Source organism: Xenopus laevis, chromosome 1L (genome assembly GCF_017654675.1).
Source record: "Xenopus laevis strain J_2021 chromosome 1L, Xenopus_laevis_v10.1, whole genome shotgun sequence".
In the NCBI taxonomy this organism is placed as follows: domain Eukaryota; kingdom Metazoa; phylum Chordata; class Amphibia; order Anura; family Pipidae; genus Xenopus; species Xenopus laevis.
The window spans coordinates 187,260,846-187,281,737 of record NC_054371.1 but is presented as its reverse complement, the minus strand read 5'-3'; the positions used below and the strand labels follow the sequence as shown (position 1 = coordinate 187,281,737).

Below are 20,892 nucleotides of genomic sequence, written 5' to 3'. Positions count from 1 at the left end.
TCACAGATTTTGGCCGTTGAACGATTCGAACAATTTTAGCGTACGATCGAACGATTTTACTTCGATGTGTGAAGACTTAGAAAAATAGTCTAGAAGGTCCCCATAGGATAACATAGCACTTCGGCAGGTTTAATTTGGTGACGTATTGAAGTCGAAGTTTTTTTAAAGAGACAGTACTTCAGTTATCAAATATTCGAATATTATAACTATTTTACTTCGAATCGAATTTGAAGTAAATTCAAAGTCGTAGTATCCTATTCGATGGTCGAAGTCTCCAAAAAATTACTTCGAATTTTTTTACTTTGAAAATTCCCTTGAATTCTCTTTGACCCTTGATAAATCTGCCCCTAAAAGTACTGCAAATTGTTATGAAATGTTAAATTGGAAAGTTGCTTTGAATTATGTTTTCTTGTATTAGGCAAATTTTTATTTTGGGATTGATTTGCCCTTTAAGCAGTGCTTGCTCACACACATATTGAGGACAGCAGAAGACACTTATGACTAAGTACCGGAGGGTATGATTATTGGATTATTGGAGGGTCAGTATGTTCCATTTTTTTTTACTATGTCTACTGAATAAAGATATTCTTAGACTTTTATATTTAGAAGCTTCTGTAATGTATTTATTTAGCAAAAAACAAAACAAAAAGATGATGTAGCACTTAATAAAAACATACACAAGTTCATTTTGCGCACATCACTAACTAAATAAGTGCTGAAACAATTAATTTAAGACAAAGTTGTAATGAAGCCCCTATCCAGAGGAATGAAAGAGATGAATGTAGGAGTTGCAGTTCAACAATTGCAGGGGCACAGGTTACACCTGTCTAACTGGTCTGTTAGTTGCTAGACTTTGCATTCTGTTCTGTTGCTGATACTATAACACAATTATGGTGGGTTTCTTGCAGGTGCCTCTGTCTCCGGCTGCCAATGGGATTATGAGAAGAGAAAGATGAGGTTGGAAATGGTGAAGGCCCAGCATTGGATTTGGCAGCAGTGTGTATGACTTCCAGCAGGATCACACACAAGAGCAACTCTTGCACCAAATAATAACCTGTAAGACTGATTAGCAAGGACTGACATTAGACATCAGATGTACACGCGGCCTGTGTCCTGGGCAGCACCGAACCTCTCCTTCTAATGCAGTGACCTGGGCTGCAGCTGTACTAGCGACACCAGAGCAGACATGAAGGCTCGAGCAAGTCTCCTGATCAAGAGGCCACGGGCAGCCAACAGACTCTGATAAACATCTCCCGGACAATGAAGCCTCCAGCCAGTCACCCAGTATCAAACAGTCGCTCCCCTTTCCTGCCCACTTCCATGGCGCCGCTGCATTTACTCTAATCCGACCTGAATGCATGGAATCCCCTCCGGGCAACAGGCTTGGTCCCATGGCAGCGCTGAGCAGTCTGAAGGATCTCCCGTCCCCAGGGATTCCGGAGGTGGGGGCAGACGAGCAGGCAGAGTGCCCGGGAAATGCTGGGGGAATCCCCTGTCCCCAGTAACCCTCCTCCCGCCACAGCAGCCTGTCAGCACCGCTACTCTCTCTCTCTATCTCTCTCTCACTGAGGCACTCCGCTTCTCCCTGCCCAAGCGCTGACGTCATGCCAGTTGTTTTGGTCCGCCCGACCAATCGGACGCGCTGCCTGGATTCTACGGGTGCCGACATGGCCCCTTCCTCTCGGGTTGATGGCTTCGCCTTCCCTAGCAGCGCGCATTACGCTGGGCTCAGTGCCTGGCAAGACTCCTGCAGCTTTAACAGATCTGACATGGACACATCGCTGCAGTTCCAGCGCGGCTTCTCCCCAGAGCAGCAGCACAGTCTCCCCCGGCCGCAGCACCTGCACTGCCAGAGCCCGGACGAGCAGCTCCTGTTCCAAGCGGACGGTCCTTGTGTGCAGTGCAACAGCTGCTCCTTCCACGGGGATAATCTGCCTCTTCTCCGCACTTCTTCCCCTATTGCCGGCGCTTTCCGCACCGGCTCCTCTCCACTCTCGTCCGGCTCCTCCAGGCAGGGCAGCCAGCTGAACGTCAATGAGCTCACTCCTTCCAGCCATGCCAGTTCGTCCCGACACCCCCAGTACCAGTCTCAGTACCAGTGTCAGTACCAGTCCCAGTACCACCAGTGCCACAGCCGACAGCAGGCGAGTCCGAGCAGCAGCAGCCAGCGCCGGGAGAGTAACGCTTTCACTGAAATAGCCATGAGCAGCTGCAGGTACAACGGCGGGGTCATGCGACCCCTCAGCAACCTGAGCGCGTCCCGGAGGAACCTGCACGAACTCGACTCTGAGTCGCAGCCCTTACAGCCGGTGTCTAGCGGCAGCGCCGCTCCGGAGATAGTGGTGTCCAAGCCCGAGCACAACTCCAACAGTCTGGCCCCGTATGGCTCCGGCGATCGGTCAGATGGGCAGCAGAACAGCGGGTCTAAGTCTGGGAAGAAGAAGAACCAGAACATTGGCTACAAGCTGGGCCACCGGAGGGCTCTGTTCGAGAAAAGGAAACGACTGAGCGACTATGCGCTTATCTTTGGGATGTTTGGCATCGTGGTGATGGTGATAGAAACCGAGCTCTCGTGGGGAGCCTATGACAAGGTAACATAGTAATCAGGCTTCTCTGTTGGGTCGAAACGTCGGCTGCAGCATGGGTAAGATGGTTAGATGTCTGCAGGGATCCTCAACCCGTAATGCTCCAGCTGTTGATGAACTGCTGTACAACTTCCAGTTGAGAACCTGGGAGCTGTAGTTCAAGAACGGCTGGTGAGCCACAGGTGGAGGCTGCTTAGTATTCTACAGCTACTGCTTTGAGAACAGTTTAGAGAATACAATATGTAATGCATGCCAGTATATTCATCAGCCTTATTATTTACATTACTACCACTGGTAGCGATACTATGTCCCTTCTCCAAGTCTTTGCATAAACTTTCAGCTCTCTTTTCTAACATTTGCTACTGAAGCTAGCATCTCCCTAGACTCGTGAAATTAGGATATATTAATTCAAGAAATGTATTTTAACTGTTGCTTAAGTAGAAGTAGCCGGTGGCAGTGTGGAATGCTGGGAGCTCTAGACGAACAACAGCTACACCTTCAAGTGCTGCAAACAATAAATAGTTTGGGGGCATTTTGTTAATTTTAGTCTGTTCTAATGTACATGAATCTGCCTCAACAAGACCTCATGTACTGAGTTTGCCACCCCGTCGTTCAGGTGCCCACCCCTCCATTCTAACTAGTGACTCACAAGATTCCATCATCCTTGCCATGACTCAACTTTAGTCAACAGATAATCTAATGGGATGCTAAGTAAGTGCACCATCGCTTTGGTTTAGTATTCCCATTGCACAGAAGCACACCTTCAGCCTCCCTCATCCCAGCTTGTGGCTTATAAGTAAGAGCTCACTCAGCCTGTGCAGTTAGTCTTTAGTTTAGGCTGCCCAGGTTGACTTATTTTCTTTAAAGTAAACTCTCAATATTCTGACGCAAACTATTTCTGTTGCAGGGATCGCTGTATTCATTAGCTCTAAAATGCCTTATAAGCCTTTCCACGATTATCCTGCTTGGTCTTATTATTGTGTACCACGCCAGGGAAATTCAGGTAAAGTGTATTTTCTTTTAAATTTACTGTGCCTGTAAGGATATGCAAAAAGTGTATAATGCATATAACAAAGATTTTTGTGGTGATATGACTTGCCCTTTACTGGATTTTGCCACGTGAAATTGAGCTGTCAGTTTAACTACAGTTTTTGCGATAATTCTAATTATTAAACTATATCTGTAGTTAAAACATATCTCAGAAAGTTGCATTGCTAATTACACTTTAAGACTAAGTGGGTGATTTGCAGCTGACAAGTCCCCAAACCAAACTAACTGTTAGTGAGAAGTGACTGATGCCTCTGTAGCTGCGGATTGTGTTGTGCTGAAACATTGATCTCTGTGCTCTCACTGTGAAAAACACTCCAGAAAAAGAAGCGTAGCGAATCTGTTGTTTCACTTACAGCCAATCAATGTTAATTTAAAGGACACATTAAATCATTTCATGCAGAGAGCAAAGTATGACCAGTGGTGAAGTGCGTCCATGTAATATAATTAGTGTTGTACTAGGTGTGCGTGCGTTAGGAGATGCAGGTACACAACAGCCTTGGTCGGTTCGGCTAATATAAGTCTTTAGTGTCATGGTAGAAATCGATTGGTTACTTCGAAATTACTTTGGCACCTCTAATCTACTCATGCATCATCTTTACACTTACGGCTCAGCAGAAGATGGATCTTCCTTTTTAAATAGTTTATTATTATTATCTTAATGCCATGGTTTATTTAGCTGGTTTTACAATCGCTACGTGTGCATTTAGCTGGGCAAACGAAAGAATCAGCCCTGCAGAAATGCACTCATCCTAGACAGTCAAGGTGACACCGGCCGTTTTAAGCCACGATTGGCATTTTTGCTTCAATGTAGCAAAAAGCTCTAGGACTTTCTATATAAAATCCCTGGAAATGCCTGATTGCGCCAGACCCAGTGTCACATTTGTCCTGTGGCTTCAGTTCCTACTTATTGATAGCCATTGGCATGACATAATCTATCAGCGAGTTTATGTTACAAGAAGACTCAAGATATAGGAGTAAATGATATTGTCGTCAAGTAGAATAAGAAACATTCTCGACTGTGAGAAATATTTGCTGTAAACCCTGTAAATCCCATTATTTGGGGTTTCAGTCACCCCGTTTATCTGAATCTCATCAAGCTACCAGCATCGATCAGAAAAAGCTTCAGATTTCACTGGAGTAGAGAAAAATACAATACAGATAATTTGAGGCAAGGTCCTAGTTATACTAGGTGGTTTGTTTTATAAGCGTTATGTACAAAAAACAAAAAAAACTGAATTATTTACAACAGTAAAACCAGTGTAAGGCTGTTAAAACAGAATAGTTATCAGATCTATTCAGGAAATAAAAGCTAATTATGAGGCTGACTTTTTTTTTTTTTGCCCACTTTATCATATTATTTAAAATGAGATTTACATATGCACCGAATAATAAATGCTCTGGCGGCGCAAGTGGGGAATTCCCAATGCATTTGGGCAGACTACCATAGGGACACACGTAGTGCTGTTCATGCGCTGCATCAATGGGGAGGAAGCGGCGAGGATTTCAGCACCTCGGAGAGCTCCCTGCATAGAAGCCTCGCGCTGCCCATTCACTCCATAGTTACAATGCGCCGCGCATTGATCCCCTGATGTTGTTGTCACGGTGACTGCTGCACATACACGTTCCCCGGTACAAACGCTGCACACAAACAAGGATCTGTGGGGATTCCAAAAGCAAATTAGCTTTAGCAGGAATCCTCAGAGGTTCCCTCGCGCTGGAGCTGCTGCTCTTGCAATAAATTCGCGTTTCTATGTGGATGAAATGAAAGGGGGAATCCCTGTGTCATTTCCCACTACACGGCCAGGCTACAAATCCACGGTACCCCCCATTTACTTACAGGTCTTGCATTATTAATATTCCGAAGCTAAAGATAGCTACCAGTCTTTGCCGAGAGAGCGGGATTATTAATGAGCTCAGAGGCGCTTTCCGGGGTTACCCCAGCTCGGAATCACCGGCTCTTCCAAACTCCCAGAGACGATGGTGGTGCGCATGCGCCGGCCGCAGTGCGTGGGTGGAAAACACCAGAGGCAGCTGAATGGCTGGGAGAACGGGGCGAGGGGAAAGAAGACGCTGTAGCTGTGCATGGAAGACGATCGAGGGAATATCCCGAACTGTAATCATTTTTGTACCTATAATAAGCAAATGTCATGTAAAACAGGGGTTCCACGTGCTTTGTGGCATGGGATTCCCTCTGAATACACAGGAGACCCAGATGCAGCTTAGGAAATATATGTGAGACAGTGTCGGACTGGGTTACCAGGGGCCCCACAGAAATATTGGGCCCATTGGCCAAGCTCATTTTCTTCCATTTCTCATTCAACCTTTTTATTTTCTTAGTACTTTTTCTTTATGTGATATACTCTATTTTCCATCTATTTGGCCCCTTTGTTTCCTCACATAATTGGGGAATGAACATGAAATTGTTACAAATACTCAGAAGCAGGAGGGCCCACTGATACATGGGCCCACCCGGAGTTTTCTGCTGGGCCAGTCCGACACTGTATGAGAGGCAAAGAAAAAAACATGTAAAAACCAATCTGATACACATTGGCTAGCCTCTTTATTTTGCTTTCACTCTATGAGATGCAGTTACATGGAAACACCCTCTAAGTTTGACAGGCTGGTCTTATATACAGAACAGTCTGGACTCATGGTTTCATGCTCTCTGGATTGATTTTTACCCAAATCCTCTTATTTGACAGATGTTTATGCATAGAAGGCATTGATATTATAGTATTACATGCAATTAAAAAAACACACAGAGGGATTATTTACATATATACACACCGATCTGTATCTGGTTTACAAGGCACACAGACTTGGGATGGAGACAGCAGAGAACATACAGTGTGCATTGCTTTTCCTCTCATTCTGGATATGTTAATTCATATGGCTCTGTATTTACACTAATGCTTCCATATTTATATATCTTTCAAATTGTGAGATGGGTGTGTATATTTTCAGCTTCATACTGGGTTTGTACTTAGTGGATTCATTTGTATGCCCCAGGGAAATGTATTTAAATGTTAATCAGACTCTTAACAGTTACACGAATGCACACAAGCTGGTTTAATATCTAAAATGCATCTTGTGAAAATAAATGTCAAATTATATTGTTGACAGTTTTTTTACACAATATACATTAGCTGTTAGCATTAGCGTTTTCACGTGGTTTCATTTTTAGCATATGATCCAAATACGAAGCATTGCCTTTCCTTCTCTCTTAGCAACAGTGACAGCTGCATCCTGACTTATTATATTGGAAGTCATTTATTTCAAGCAGACAGCAGGTTTTTGTAAAATACTTAGTAAAAAATCATTTGTTTGACTTCAGCAAAGGGAATTGAGTAAAATAACTAGTAGGTTAGGAGTTGGAACCCACCGACGGTGCACAGGCTTTTTCAGATTCTGATAATGTATTATACAAGAAACTGATTTGTGTGTGCTTTGCAAACACCCAATAAACAAATTATTATGTAAATAATGCAAAGCTTAGAATACTTCCAGTCTGAATCTCAGATAGAATAAAAAAAATAATAGTATACAAATCTCAGAATGCTTCTTTCAGTGGAACCATATGAACAAAAGGGCTTCAGGAGCTACGCAAGGGTTAAGCACTATTGATGTTTTTTTTACTTTTTCTGATGTAGGAGCTGAGCACAATACTAAGAAAGAGAAAAATCACATTTACTCCCAAAAGCATTCATAATAAGGAGACCGATGGTAGATTTTACATCATCCGAGTTGGCTTTTTCAGTGCTATGACCAGTTGCTAATAGTTTCAGCCTTTAGTGAAGTCTACATGTTTTACATCTGGGCTTAAATAATGAAATCCCATTGAAAAATGAGAGTTAGATGTTGAAGCGGCTAAATTTGATACCTAAGCTAGGTTTTTTTTAGGTCTTCTTAATGTCACTTTTTTGTTTTAGCTAATAACGGCATATAGTTACCATTATTGCAGCACGTATATCATAGGGATGTGGGAACATTGATGATAACTTGGTACCACATCAGAGGGCTTATTTATGAGCATAGTTACTAAAAAGCACAAGCAAGTTGCCTCTAGCTACTAGTCAGCAGTTAGTTTCAACTAGTGTATATGTATTTAGAGAACAAAAGCACAGGTCTGATTGGTTGTTTTGGGCCACTGCAATGGTGCAATATAGCACATATCTTAGTATATCAGCCCCCGTGTCACGTCTGTGCAGGGGCCTCCGTGTCTGAGGTAGTGGGCCTGGACATGCCATTCCAACCGATAGGGAATGTGGGGCTTACTATCACTCGGGCAGGAGATGAACATTTATTTTTCTGTTAATTAAAAGAGGCTGAACACATTTTCAAGACAAGCCATCAGTACAAGCAATTTTATACCCCTTAAATAATTCATCATTTTACCTTTTTTGTCTCTTCCCCAATACTGTATGGCCTCACAATTTATTTATTTACTGGCCTCTGTTGTATTAGGGTAATAATGATAATTTGATAATTTCAATTTGAACTGATGGAAATAAATTCCTATGCAAGGAGTGCTTTAAATGTTGATGTATTGGATTTACTGAGTTTTGATATAAATATACATATGAACTGGAACGTACAGCATATTTTATTTAGTGGGCCTAATTATATAATTACATGTTTTATTTTATTTGACTATTTGTATTTAGTGTGTGAGATTGTTGGTAGGCTATTTGGCTATTGGTATCTGTAATACATTATAATACACAAAAGCCATGAATAATTTGTAAATTATATCTTTATAAACGGTGAGTTCTGATGTCATCAGTTATAAACGGTGAGTTCTGATATCATTTCTGTCACATGACTCACTGAAACTTGTGTATTATAATAAATAAATTACCCCCAGTTGCAAAATATGAGGATATTAGAAGTTACATCGGAGTTCCATGACCTCGGCCTTCGGACTCGTGTTTTTATATGGTTATGAAACTCCTCGGTAACTTATAATATGCTTATATTTTACAAGAGGGGGGGTTTTTTACTGCCCAAATTTATCTGCCTTGTGCATCAGTCTATTAGTAAACACTAGAAACCAGAAAATCCATATTACTCTGCATAAACTGACTGTTATTTAACCAAATACAGAAGAAAACATCCCTATGAAGGCAGCTATTATTGATATGTTCTGCTTATCATTTCCATGATCTCAGCTCTAATACGGGAGTTGTAGAATTCTGTTAAAAAAAATGAAGCAGGCAGAAGATGAAACCCCACATCATGTTATACCGCAGTCTAGCCATGAAGATAGCATTAAGCAGCAGTTTTTAACAGTCATATTGTATCACTCAGGCCTTAATGCATTTTGACTATTGAAGTCACAATTAGTAAAATATACTTTATCTTCAATGAACATGAAGAAAATTCCGCTGGAGTGATTAAATTGCTAACATATTGCCATGAAATTGCAAAGCTACTTCTGACTAAAATACAATTTTCATTGGAGTGGGCACACAACATGTCTACATCCGTAGCCTAAGGATTGTAGTGTTTCCAGTCCAAAGTTTATTTTCCTCTGTTTGTCAATGTATTTAGCTCTGTTTAAAAGCATCCTTTAATCACACATATACCCTTTTTATTATATTATTGTATGTCCAGTTTGGTTGAGATGGATTATGAGATGGTTAAATTGGACTCCAACACGCAAGGATGGTCCTTCTCTATGTGGAAGTGATGAAGGGGAAGTGTAGTGAAACTACAACTTACTTATGCTGTATGCTAAAAATAAAATAAAGGAAGACAATCCTCAGGGTAAATACTTATGGACAGATGAGGCAAAGTAGCAGCAAAAAAACGGTAAAAGTCAAGATAGTCTCAAAACAGAGACAGCAGGATGTGACACCATGTGGAGACAGCTTAGAGAAGTTTAAGATAAACCTTCAAGGGTTTCAATATATCATGTGATCTGGTTTCCATAATACAGACATGGACCAGCGAGAAGATTATGCATGAATCCCACGTCAGTAATGCAGTTCCTCTACTTAGGCAAGCAGAGCCTTGGGTAGAGCTAGTCTCTGCTATCAATCCTTGTTGGAGCACAGGCTGCTCTTACTATCTAGATCAGGGGTCCCAAACCTATTTTTACCCATGAACCACATTCAAATGTAAGAACAGTTGGGGAGCAACACAAGCATGAAAAAAGTCCCTGAGGGTGCCAAATAAAGGCTCTGATTGAGTATTGGTAGCCCCCATATGGACTGACAGCCTACGGGAGTAGGGATGGGAGATTTTTTTCGCCTTGTTTCGCCATGGAAATGACGCCCATAGACTTGTATGGGGTTGTGCATCAAAAAAGTCGACGACTTCAATGGGCGTCGGCGACATTTCACCGGCAGCAAATTTTTGGCGAAATGAAAAGGGTCAAATTCGCCCATCCCTATACAGGAGTCTCTGTTTGGCAGTACACCTGGTTTTTATGCAGCCAAAACTTGCTTCCAAGGAATTAAAAAATAAGCACCTGCTTTGAGACCACTGGGAGCAACACTCAAAGGGTCAGGGAGCAACATGTTGCTCAGGAGCTATTGGTTGGAGATCTATCTCACTTTACAGTAGAATAGTGCTGAATCTCTGAGAAATCTGTAAGGTAGCCAAGGAATACTAGTGAAATAAACATACATCATGTAAAACAGGTTTGGGCAACCATTGATTTTCTGGCAATCACTTTTTCACATAAGCAGGGTTCTCAACATTTCTTTGTATTGTTTCTGTTAGTTCCATAGTGTATAAGTTTCAAGAGTAGAAGTGTCTTAAAGAAGTATTTGGAATTTTAGGGAGCAGAATAAACAATGTCTATCAATATTAATATAATTCCACTTGTAAAGCATACATTTAGTCCAGCTATACAGATATGCCAACATAACAAATACTTTCACAGTCAAAGTATCAAACATTTCTGTACTAGAACCAATCAATATGTGACCTCCTATGGCTTAGCATACTCTTCTGCCATAATGCTTAGGTTGCTTAAGTGTCTAATCGCTCGGCTTGAGACCTCAGAATCCTTGTCTGGTGAAGCATTGCATACGTTTACATTTGGTTACTTCGGTGCTGTTGAATAACTCAAACAGGGCAGGATTTACATAGAGGGCACCCCTAGGTCCACTGCCGTCTGTTGCCCCTGTCCCGACCCCTTTATTGGTGCAAATTTTCATCATCGGGACTGGAGAAATCGGGATTGGCGCATGGAAAATTAAAAAAATTATTGTATCTCCTGCGCATCCCCAGTGTTTAATTTGGGTGTGGTTGGGCAGCATGCTGCCCCCTGAAATCCTGCCGGCCTATGCCCGGGATTTGGTGGCCTTTCCACAAATCCGGGCATGAACCCAAGGGAAACTAGCCATTAATGAATCAATATTGAAACACAAATGTTGTCTAATGGAATGCCAGGTGCTAACCATGAACTCCACATATAACATGATGTTGGTAGAATCTAACTGCTACATAGAACCAACATAAGTGTTTCCTAGCCCTTAATGATATTGATACCCTTCATAGCATCTCTCTGTCCAGGTTTTAGTTGTGTGGGTGTATTCCCTCCCTCTAGCTCACTCAGTTTAGTTATCAATTTTTGTATTTTATTCTTTCGTGGGACCACTGTTTCATTTAAAGGGGCCACCTTTACCTTTTCTCCTGTATAGAGTGTTAATAAAGTTAAACATCTTTTTTTTTTTATTTTAAGCAGCATTTACCATATAAAAGAGTAATCTACAAGTATCGGAATGTAATTAGATAAAGGAGTTTTTGGAGGTTGGAAGCTGTGTATCACAAATTTAAAGAAATAAATTAAAGGTGTATTTTAAGACCAATGTATTCAAAAAAGTATATAATTTATTTATCAATCTGAATTTTCAAAAACTGGCTGGCCAGGAAACAATAAATAGATAATCAGTACAATTACATAAAAACAATTATCAAGTTACTCCAGGTGGGTAGTCGCTCATTTAAATTTTAATAATACAATATTTACTCCTTGGTTATGAAAAACAGAAAACACAAAAAACTTTTCTAAGTTGGAGAACTTAAACTCACAGCCTTCCTTGCTATTTCATTATTGGGGCAAGCACTAAATAACCAAGGAGAATATATTGTATTATTAAAATTTAAACTAGCGACTACCCACCTAGAGTAACTTGATAATTGTTTTTATGTAATTTTACTGATTATCTATTTATTGTGTTTCCTGGCCAGCCAGTTTTTAAGAATTCTAATTGATAAATTAATTATATACTTTTTTGAATACATTGGTCTTAAAATACACGGACGAACCAATATTGAGCAGGCACTCAAAAAGGCAAAACTTCCACCAGGCAGATGTTCAAAAGTGAAGAGTTTATTGTGTCAAACAGCCTGACGCGTTTTGTGTTCCAAACACTTAATCATAGGCTCATCGGTCTTAAAATACACCTTTAATTTATTTCTTTGACTTTGCATTATCCTCAATAGGACCTTGATGATTGAGGGTGTTTTTTTGAACAGTGAGAAACTTTTTCCTTCATACCACAATGCCTCAAATAATAATTGTTTGTATCACAAATTTAGTTACAGAAAATGGGAAGAGCATTTGTAAAGGAAAATTAAGCCTAAAATATTTTTATCTGGCTATAATTGAGCTTTGTTAATTGTCTTTTTCCAACTTCCACGGTTCTTATATTCCTGGTTTTATATTATGTACAGAATCGATTTGTAAAGATATCTATTCAAAGAAACAGTTTTTCCTCATATGAATGTGTGGTACTGTTTCCTGCAACAGCAATATATATATATACACATATGCATTCTTGCACCTTCTCATGCAGTTTTCTCACTCTCATAAATCATTTAGAATATATCTTTTAGAATACAAGTTATTTTAAACAATAGCAGCTTGCCGAGATAAACGTGATGTTTAATTTATTTTCTTATGTTCCATTCGTCTTTTTATACAGCTCTCAGGATGCTTTACTTAAAGATCACACCATTCATGTGGCAGCAATCTCCAAGCCATCTCCCAAAGGAAAATACTTTGTGTCAGCCTTGTTTTCCTATTAATAGCATGTTTCCTCTCTGACATGCTACAGCAGGTTAAATACCACAATTGATTTATTTCCTTTAAAGGTTGAATGTGAAATATTAGAAAGTCCAATATAAAACATCACTTGATCACCCAGCTTTTCCCCTATTCTGTAGCTGTGCAGGAAAACTATCTGGGTGGTTTTTATTACAGAAAATACAGCTTTGAACTGCACTGATACCCATTTAAGTGTGCCACCTTTAATCTAATTCAATTAATGGGAAATACAACATTTAACTAAAAAAAAAAAACGATTATATTTTCCCTAAAATTATACATACAAGGAAATTAGCAAATTGATGCAGTCCTGACAGCCTTCATTGGCAGCCATTATGTTCTGGTCGTTTGCCCAAGGACCTGATATAGCCGAGCTCAAGGTGGGCATATCAAAGAAAGAGCCACTCGCTAGATGACCTCAACCTCAACATGAGTGCAATGAATAGGGCTTGGAATGAACATACTCCTTACCTATCAGGAACAAAAATCTATGGTTTTTGCTATTTCTTCAAACAGGGAACATGAAGCTAGTGTATGTTTGGCCCTTGCAAGGTAGATAATTAAATTACCAGCTCACAGATAATCCCCCTGCATAACAGACTTTTGTTTATCTGCGCACTGGTAATCTATTTATGTTAATCTAACAAAACCACAATTCTACAAAAACAAATGACATGAACCCGATAAAAGTCTGCGGAATAATTGGAATATTTTATGTATACACCATAATACAAAGGCTTGGCTTCCAAACCTCATTTATACCAAGGAAGATTCAATTAAAATTAGGCTAGCATCCAGATGGATATGAAATAAATCCAATAATTAACACAATACCAAGAAATTTGTGATCTGCAGTAAAATTTAAATGTGTATAAAATTTCTTTTTCATTGATTGAAATTTTAAACCATTAAAGAGTCTTGGTTGTAGTTGCAAATTGAGGGGATTATAAAGGTCTCATAGTTACATAGTTAGAAACTATATCAGATATCCTTGTCACAAAGGGGCCCATTTACTAACAATCAAATTTAGCTTTTTTTTTTTTTTTTTTTTTTAATTGATATTTATGAAGTGATAATCACTAAACCTCTAATACAAACCTTTGCTATTTAAAAGTTGTTAAGGTCCTATAGAAGTCAATGGGAGCTGTGCTGCTCATATTGGACCGCTTGAAATCAATTAGGATTTTTAGAGATATTCATATTTTTTTCCAATAGGAATTGTCCAAAAAACTCGTATTTTTTTTAGTATAGAGTTCAGTGTAACTTTCTGTTCATACAGTTTTTTTTTAGAGTTTGTGACTTTAGTTGTGGTTTCAAAAACCACTAAAACCGCAAAAACAAGACTGTTGATAAGTAGGCCCCTAAATGAGGAATTCTTTTTTTTGTTAATTTAGGAGGAATATATATATATATGTGTGTGTGTATATAAAGGTAGGCAACAATAATAAAAAAAAATGTGGTATTTTAATATATCATGCATTGCCACCCTTACGGCATAGTAAACCAAGTAAAAACACTGCAGTTATAAATCTGTCTAAAGAATTTTGGCATATGTGTATCATTCTGCTGTTAAAAATAGGTGTTTGAAAGAAAGCTGTGTAAAAACAGCTTTTTATTCCATCATTTCTTTGTCACTGGCTTTTTAAGAGTTACACCAGGTCTGAGAAGGTGTAACATAATGGTGTACATGATGGTTTTAGTTTGATGTAAATTCAAATCTTATCCTTTTTAAATATTGCGATTAGTTCTGTATGGAAATGCATGGTATAACTTAAAATGTTATGAGAAAAACACAACTTTATAAATGCACAACCATTTATATACACAATTTGTACACTTATTTTTTTTTGTGTGTGTGTGTTTTAAGCATTTTACAGAGCTTTATAAATATGCCCCTGAGAGTTATTTATCTCCTGGTCAAATTTTGTAACCCAATTATAAATAGTGGTTTAGTATATAAAACAAATGAGAAATGTCCTTCCAACAACACTATAGTTTTTAGATATCTTGATATTGTACCTACTAATTCAGCAATAATCATACAGGCTTTAGTTCCTACTCCGGGTAGTAATTTCTTGCCCCTCCTTCAGGATGCTTCACTATCACTTGTGCCCTCACTGGTTTAGCCTTGGCTCTTAAGCCTCTACCTCCTCGTTTGGGTCTCAGCTACCCGTGCTAGTTATAGCCTAAACTAGCTGAAGTACCTAGTACTTTACAATGAGAGCCCTGTCTTTACCTACATCCAGAGTAGAAAGACCCTCGTCCCAGGTGTGTCATCCCCTTAAATACCTTTTCTTTTTCTAGCTCCCTCTAGTGGCCGGGCAGGGACTGCAATTAAATAAAGTTATACTCTACTACCCCCTTGTGGTGACACTCACAAATTACACTCCCATTTAAAGATAATTTTCAATCATTCCAATTTCACAATCTTTACATTTCACACAGTTCACACTCACATTTCCATACAACACCTGGAAACACTCTTACACACGCAGCTTTCTTAATCCCCATGGCATAGCTCCCAACACTCTTCATAGTGTGAGCACACAAAAGTCCTCCTTTACTGGACTACAGCTCCCTGCACTCTCCATAGTGTGAGCACACAAAAAGTTGAGCTTACCAGGCTTTGGGGTCCCCTACCCCACACCCAGCAGGGCTATCAAATAGGGATGCACCAAATCCAGGATTCGGTTCGGGATTCGGCAAAGATTCGACCTTTTTCAGCAGGATTCGGATTCGGCCGAATCCTTCTGCCCGGCCGAACCGAATCCTAATTTGCATATGCAAATTAGGGATGGGGAGGGAAATCACGTGACTTTTCGACACAAAACAAGGAAGTAAATTTTTTTCCCCTTCCCACCCCTAATTTGCATATGCAAATTAGGGTTCGGATTCGGTTCGGTATTCGGCCGAATCTTTCACAAAGGATTCGGGGGTTCGGCCGAATCCAAAAAAGTGGATTCGGTGCATCCCTACTATCAAACTCCTATAAGCCCTACATCTTGCAGCAGTTCATATTCACTTTATCCTCAGTGAAAGTGAAAGCAGCGATGGCTCTGAGCACTTGGCTCTAGATGTATCAATCAGTTGCGCAGCAGCAACACCTTCTGATACCCTCCGGTATCTGCCTCCCTTCAATTTAGACTGGACAGCTGGACAGGCAGGGGATTTCCCACCATTGGAGATTTCAGACCATAGGAGAATTAACCCAATGGATGCCTACATTAGCATATTCGCTTTTGTGCAAATCATTTTCATTTTGGATAAAGGAGTTTATCAACCCAAATGTTCAATTGTTTTTTTATTTAAAGCAAAGTCATTTGAAAAATCTCCAGATGTAAGTGCTAAAGCACTAAGGTGCACAAAACTGCACTTACTGTAACTTGGGCTGGTAGGGGGGTGGGGGGAGAGGAGGACATATGACTCTCTCTCCCTGCACCTCATGAATACAGCTCTGTTGACCACAGCTTTCTATTCTAAAATTTGTACTTACAAGGGCTTTTTTTTTTTTTACAAATAAAATTTCATTTAATGCAGCATCCCACCCCCTCTCCAGCATAATTGTGGGTGCATGCTAAATTGTGTCGACATCAACGGTACACTATGCCCCAATACAGATGCAAATTAGCATCAATTTTAGTTACCTGTGCGCAAGTTGTAGCTCATGCTATTTCCTTAGATTTTGTGTTGTGATAGTGTGACTTTTAGCCACAGCATTAAAATGGTATTTATTGACACAACCTGCAAAAGGAAAGCCTGGAATTACTGCCATGTCCAGACTGCCGTATTTCCAGGGTTCCCTCTTGTCATTGTGGGTGCTTGCATGTAATTCATCAGATGCACTGTTCTCTCTGTAATTTATAAAGATGCGTGCATGGGCATAAAAGCTTTCTGAATGGCCTCATTGCATGGTCTTCAAAACATGATCCAATTCGTTTTTATACAACAGCCCCCTTTTGAACTAATGTATCACATCATCTAATTTGGAACCATAGGCAAGTTTTCTTCGGTTCTTGTATCTTGTATTGTTATAACTTTCCATATTTTTTTCATTCTCACAAAATAATGGATGTAATGTGTGAGCATTACAGTATGAACCAATTTATCTAATCTTATAACTGCTGTTATTATGAAAATGTTATTATCGAAATTGTACTTCAGCGGCACACCATTGACTTTTAAAAAGATGTATATTATTCCTGCTGTGAGGCTTTCCCTTCTTTAAAGGCCTTTCCGTTTCATTTATAATGCCTATAAAAGCTTTAAAAAGTATGCCTTAATTATAGAAACCTTTATATTGTTTCCAAAAATCTTAGGGGGTTATTTATTAAAGTCTGAATGCCAAAAACTCAAAAAAAAAACAATTTTGACTACAAAATCCAAATTTTTATTGAAAAAAACGCTAAAGTTTTTCAGTATTTATTATACTCTGAGGATGGAAAAAGTCAGAATACAAAAATCTGGCATCTCAGACCTGCTGAGGTTGTATTATATATGTCAATGGCAGAAGTCCTGAAGATATCCTGATCTGAGCTGGGTTTTGTGCAATAATCCGAAGATTTTGTGGTTTTCAGGCAAAAATCCGAAAAAAAACGACGTTTTTCAGGCGGAAAATCCGATTCGAGTGCGGGTCCTTGAAAAATGTTATATATATATATATATATATATATATATATATATATATATATATATATATATATATATATATTCCACTCTCGTCACTCTCGATAACAGCATTAAATGTGCCTGGGTGCAGAAACAGCAAAATAATCGCAATATCTCCAGAAGGCCTTGGGTTTGGCCAAAACGTCAGACTGTAGTTCTAAAATAAAACATATTCTTTATTTGTAAGTCCTGTGAGTGCGGATTCTTCCGGACATATATATATATAAAATCTATCTTTCTTAATTTGGAGTTGGTGTTGTCTTAAATATTCTGTTTCTCTCAGATGTGAAGGTCTTTTATTTTTGTTTTGCACTTTCCTTCTGGTTTAATATGGTTACCTTTAGAAAAGGAGTTTAGAGAAACCTTTTCAAAATATTTTCTCTCACTGTGGCTGTATGTGTCCATGACAACAATCTTTGAATCTCAATGGGCTGCTGAAGAGAAGAGCATTCAGATAAGTGGTTTCAAATAAAGAACTATTTTCCCTTTAGCAGGCACATCATGTTCGCTTTCTTCATAGTACAAGCTGAATACAATATGACTGTGCAATTAGAGATGGTTAGATGGTTATTCAGCATACCATTTCTAACTATAATAATACATAATTGAAACAATAATTTCATTTCAAATTATCCAATGTATTGAACTCACCTTTTTCTCAAATGTCGTGTGCTTGATACTTACTGAGCTGCATGAATCCATATTGGTGGGAACCAATCATATTTGGTTTATTTGGGGTTATTTATCAAAGGTCAAGTTGTGTTTTCCAAAAAAATTTGAGATATTCAAGGGTAGTTTTCAGTCAAACATGTCCTGGTTTAAAAAAAACATTCGAGATTATTTCAAGATTTATTATACCCCGAAGCTGGAAATAGCTCAAATCAAAAAATACTCCAACTAAAACCTGTTGAGGTCATGGAGAAGTCAGTGCAGAGGTCTCTTGAACCATTTGAAGATGTTAATAGCCTTCATGATGTTTGGGGTTTTTGAAAACTCGATTAATTCGAACAATTCCAGTTTTTTCTAGAGGAAAACTTGATTAAAGGGGACCTGTCACCCTAAGAAATAATTCCAAATAACTTTTTATCATGTTAGTTGAGCAAATTAAAACTTACTTACACTATATATATTATTTAAATTTTGTTTCTTTCAGTTCTTGGAATTACACAATTATAGCAAGCAGGCAGGAGCCATTTTGTAGACACTGTTATTAAGACAAGTTGTGTATCACCCCCAAAATCTTGTGTAGGTGCCCGAATGGGGGACTTAATGCCCATACACATTGCACTACACAATTATAGAATGTGAGGAGGGAGAGGGAATGTGGGGAGAGCAGTGACATCTAGGAAGTGCTGAATGGAAAGGGAAAGTAATTGTCTGCCCCGCCTCTATGCCTTAGGCATAGAGGCAGGGCAGGTAATATTTGATTGACAGCTCAGATATTTAAACACATTTATAACAGGTATGAATGCTTTAATAAAAAAAAAAATTGGGTTTCATGTTTAATTTGCAAAGGACTTTCATTTTACATATTTTTATGTGTAGGTGACAGGTCCACTTTAATTCGAGTTTTCAAGTTGCTCAAACGGAATTTACTTCGAGTTTTTTCTTAAATCGGAAAACGTTCGAGTTGTGAGTTCATTAGAAAAAAAAACCTTACAAACCTGTAAAACTCGACCTTTGATAAATAACCCCCTTACTGTTTAAATGATTTTTAACAGACCTGAGAAATGGTGAGCCAAATAACAAAAAGATCTCTTATCAGGAAAACCCCAGGTCCTAAGCATCCAGGATAACAGATCCTATACCTGTAAAAGGTCAAAGAATGAGGACTATATTCCCCGCTTGTGCTCTAAAGGTGCATGTGCACATTGTAAGCAAGAGCAATGCAATTTTCCATTTTGCATTTGGGTCTTGTGGGAAGCCGTTTCGTAAGAACCGTTTCGTAAGAAAATTGGTCTTGAAAAAATTCTTTTTAGATAAAGAAACGGATAAATTAGTAGAAGTTGCATCTCCCATAATTTCGAAAGCTGATGAAGTGGATAATGTACAAAATGTAATATGGAGTTTTAGGGAAGAAGTAACCATATCACACTTAGAATCCCTAATAAATGAAACAGAAGGATATGTAACTACTAAAGAGGGCATTAACAAACAAGATTTGGATAAATTAAAAAAGAAGTCCGAGTTCTATCCAGTACATTTTAGAGGTAGTGCAGTTGAAACCTTTCAGGAGGTAGTGGAACTAGAACTCACTAAATTAGCAAATGAAGTTACCAAAAATAAAAATAAAAATACATCGAACTTAAATAAGACAGAACTAGAAGCACTACAAACACTAAAGAAAGATGAAACTACAGTGATTAAAAGAGCAGACAAAGGGGGGTTGGTAGTAATACTAAATACTGCTGATTATGTGAAAGAGGCAGAACGACAACTAGGTGATAATACCTCCTACCAAGTACTAAAAGGAGACCCTACAGCACAATTCAAAAGAGAACTGTTTGAGATTGTAGAAAAGGGCCACAATCTAGCAATATTTGGGCAGGACATTAAATCCCCATTAGTACCAGAAAATCCAATACTACCAATCTTTTATCATCTCCCTAAAGTCCATAAAGGAATATTTCCGCCTAAAGGGAGACCCATAATATCAGGGATAAATTCATTAAATGAAAAACTTTCAGAGCTAATTGATTTATATTTACAACCATTAGTAAAGCGACTCACCTCCTATCTAAGAGACACAAAACAGGTATTACAAATTTTTAAAAATTTTCAATGGAACCCAGAATATGTCTGGGCAACTGCCGATGTAACAAGCCTATATTCTTGTATACCCCACGAAAAAAGTCTGCATGCAATCAGATATCATTTGGAACGATATAGTAATTATGACACCGACACTAAAGAATTTATTTTAGAAGCAATTGAATATTTGTTAAAACACAATTTTTTTAAATTTGACCAAACACATTACCTTCAGATATGTGGGACCTCAATGGGTGCGAAATTCGCACCCACATACGCCAACCTTTACATGGGTTGGTGGGAAGAAAAACACATATATGAAGGTAATATAGAGGACACGGGTGCAATTATTATCTATAAACGCTATATAGATGATTTGATTTTTGTATGGAAAGGAGAAGGGAAGACATTTTTAAAATATTTAGAAACACTAAACAATAATGATTTAAACTTAACACTAATGGGCACATTTAGTGGCACAAATATACAGTTTTTGGATTTAGAATTGTCTCATGAAGACTGTGAGGTACAAACCACAGTATACCGTAAAAAATGTGCAGGAAATTCATTGTTGCATGCAGACTCATGTCATCCGAGACATGTTTTTCAGGGAGTACCAATAGGACAACTCTATAGGCTTAAGAGAAATTGTAGTACAGAAGCAGACTTTCTGATCAAAGCTTGTAATCTAAGGGATCAATTCCTAAAAAGGGGCTATCGAATGCAAGAATTAGAAAGAGCATTTAAAATAGCTATATCAAAAGATAGAGAGGACCTGCT

At 38.8% G+C, this 20,892-nt stretch overlaps 1 protein-coding gene across 1 annotated transcript in view; it reads left to right on the top strand.

Moving 5' to 3' along the window:
* Positions 1-711: 711 nt before the first annotated feature.
* Positions 712-20,892, top strand: part of kcnn2.L (potassium channel, calcium activated intermediate/small conductance subfamily N alpha, member 2 L homeolog) — a 122,148-nt gene continuing 101,967 nt past the window's right edge. The window contains exons 1-2 of the mRNA XM_018264317.2: positions 712-2,591; positions 3,493-3,588. Of these exons, the coding sequence (XP_018119806.1) occupies positions 1,605-2,591; positions 3,493-3,588 (1,083 nt within the window). The 5' untranslated portion in view covers positions 712-1,604. The remainder of the gene's footprint in view (positions 2,592-3,492; positions 3,589-20,892) is intronic.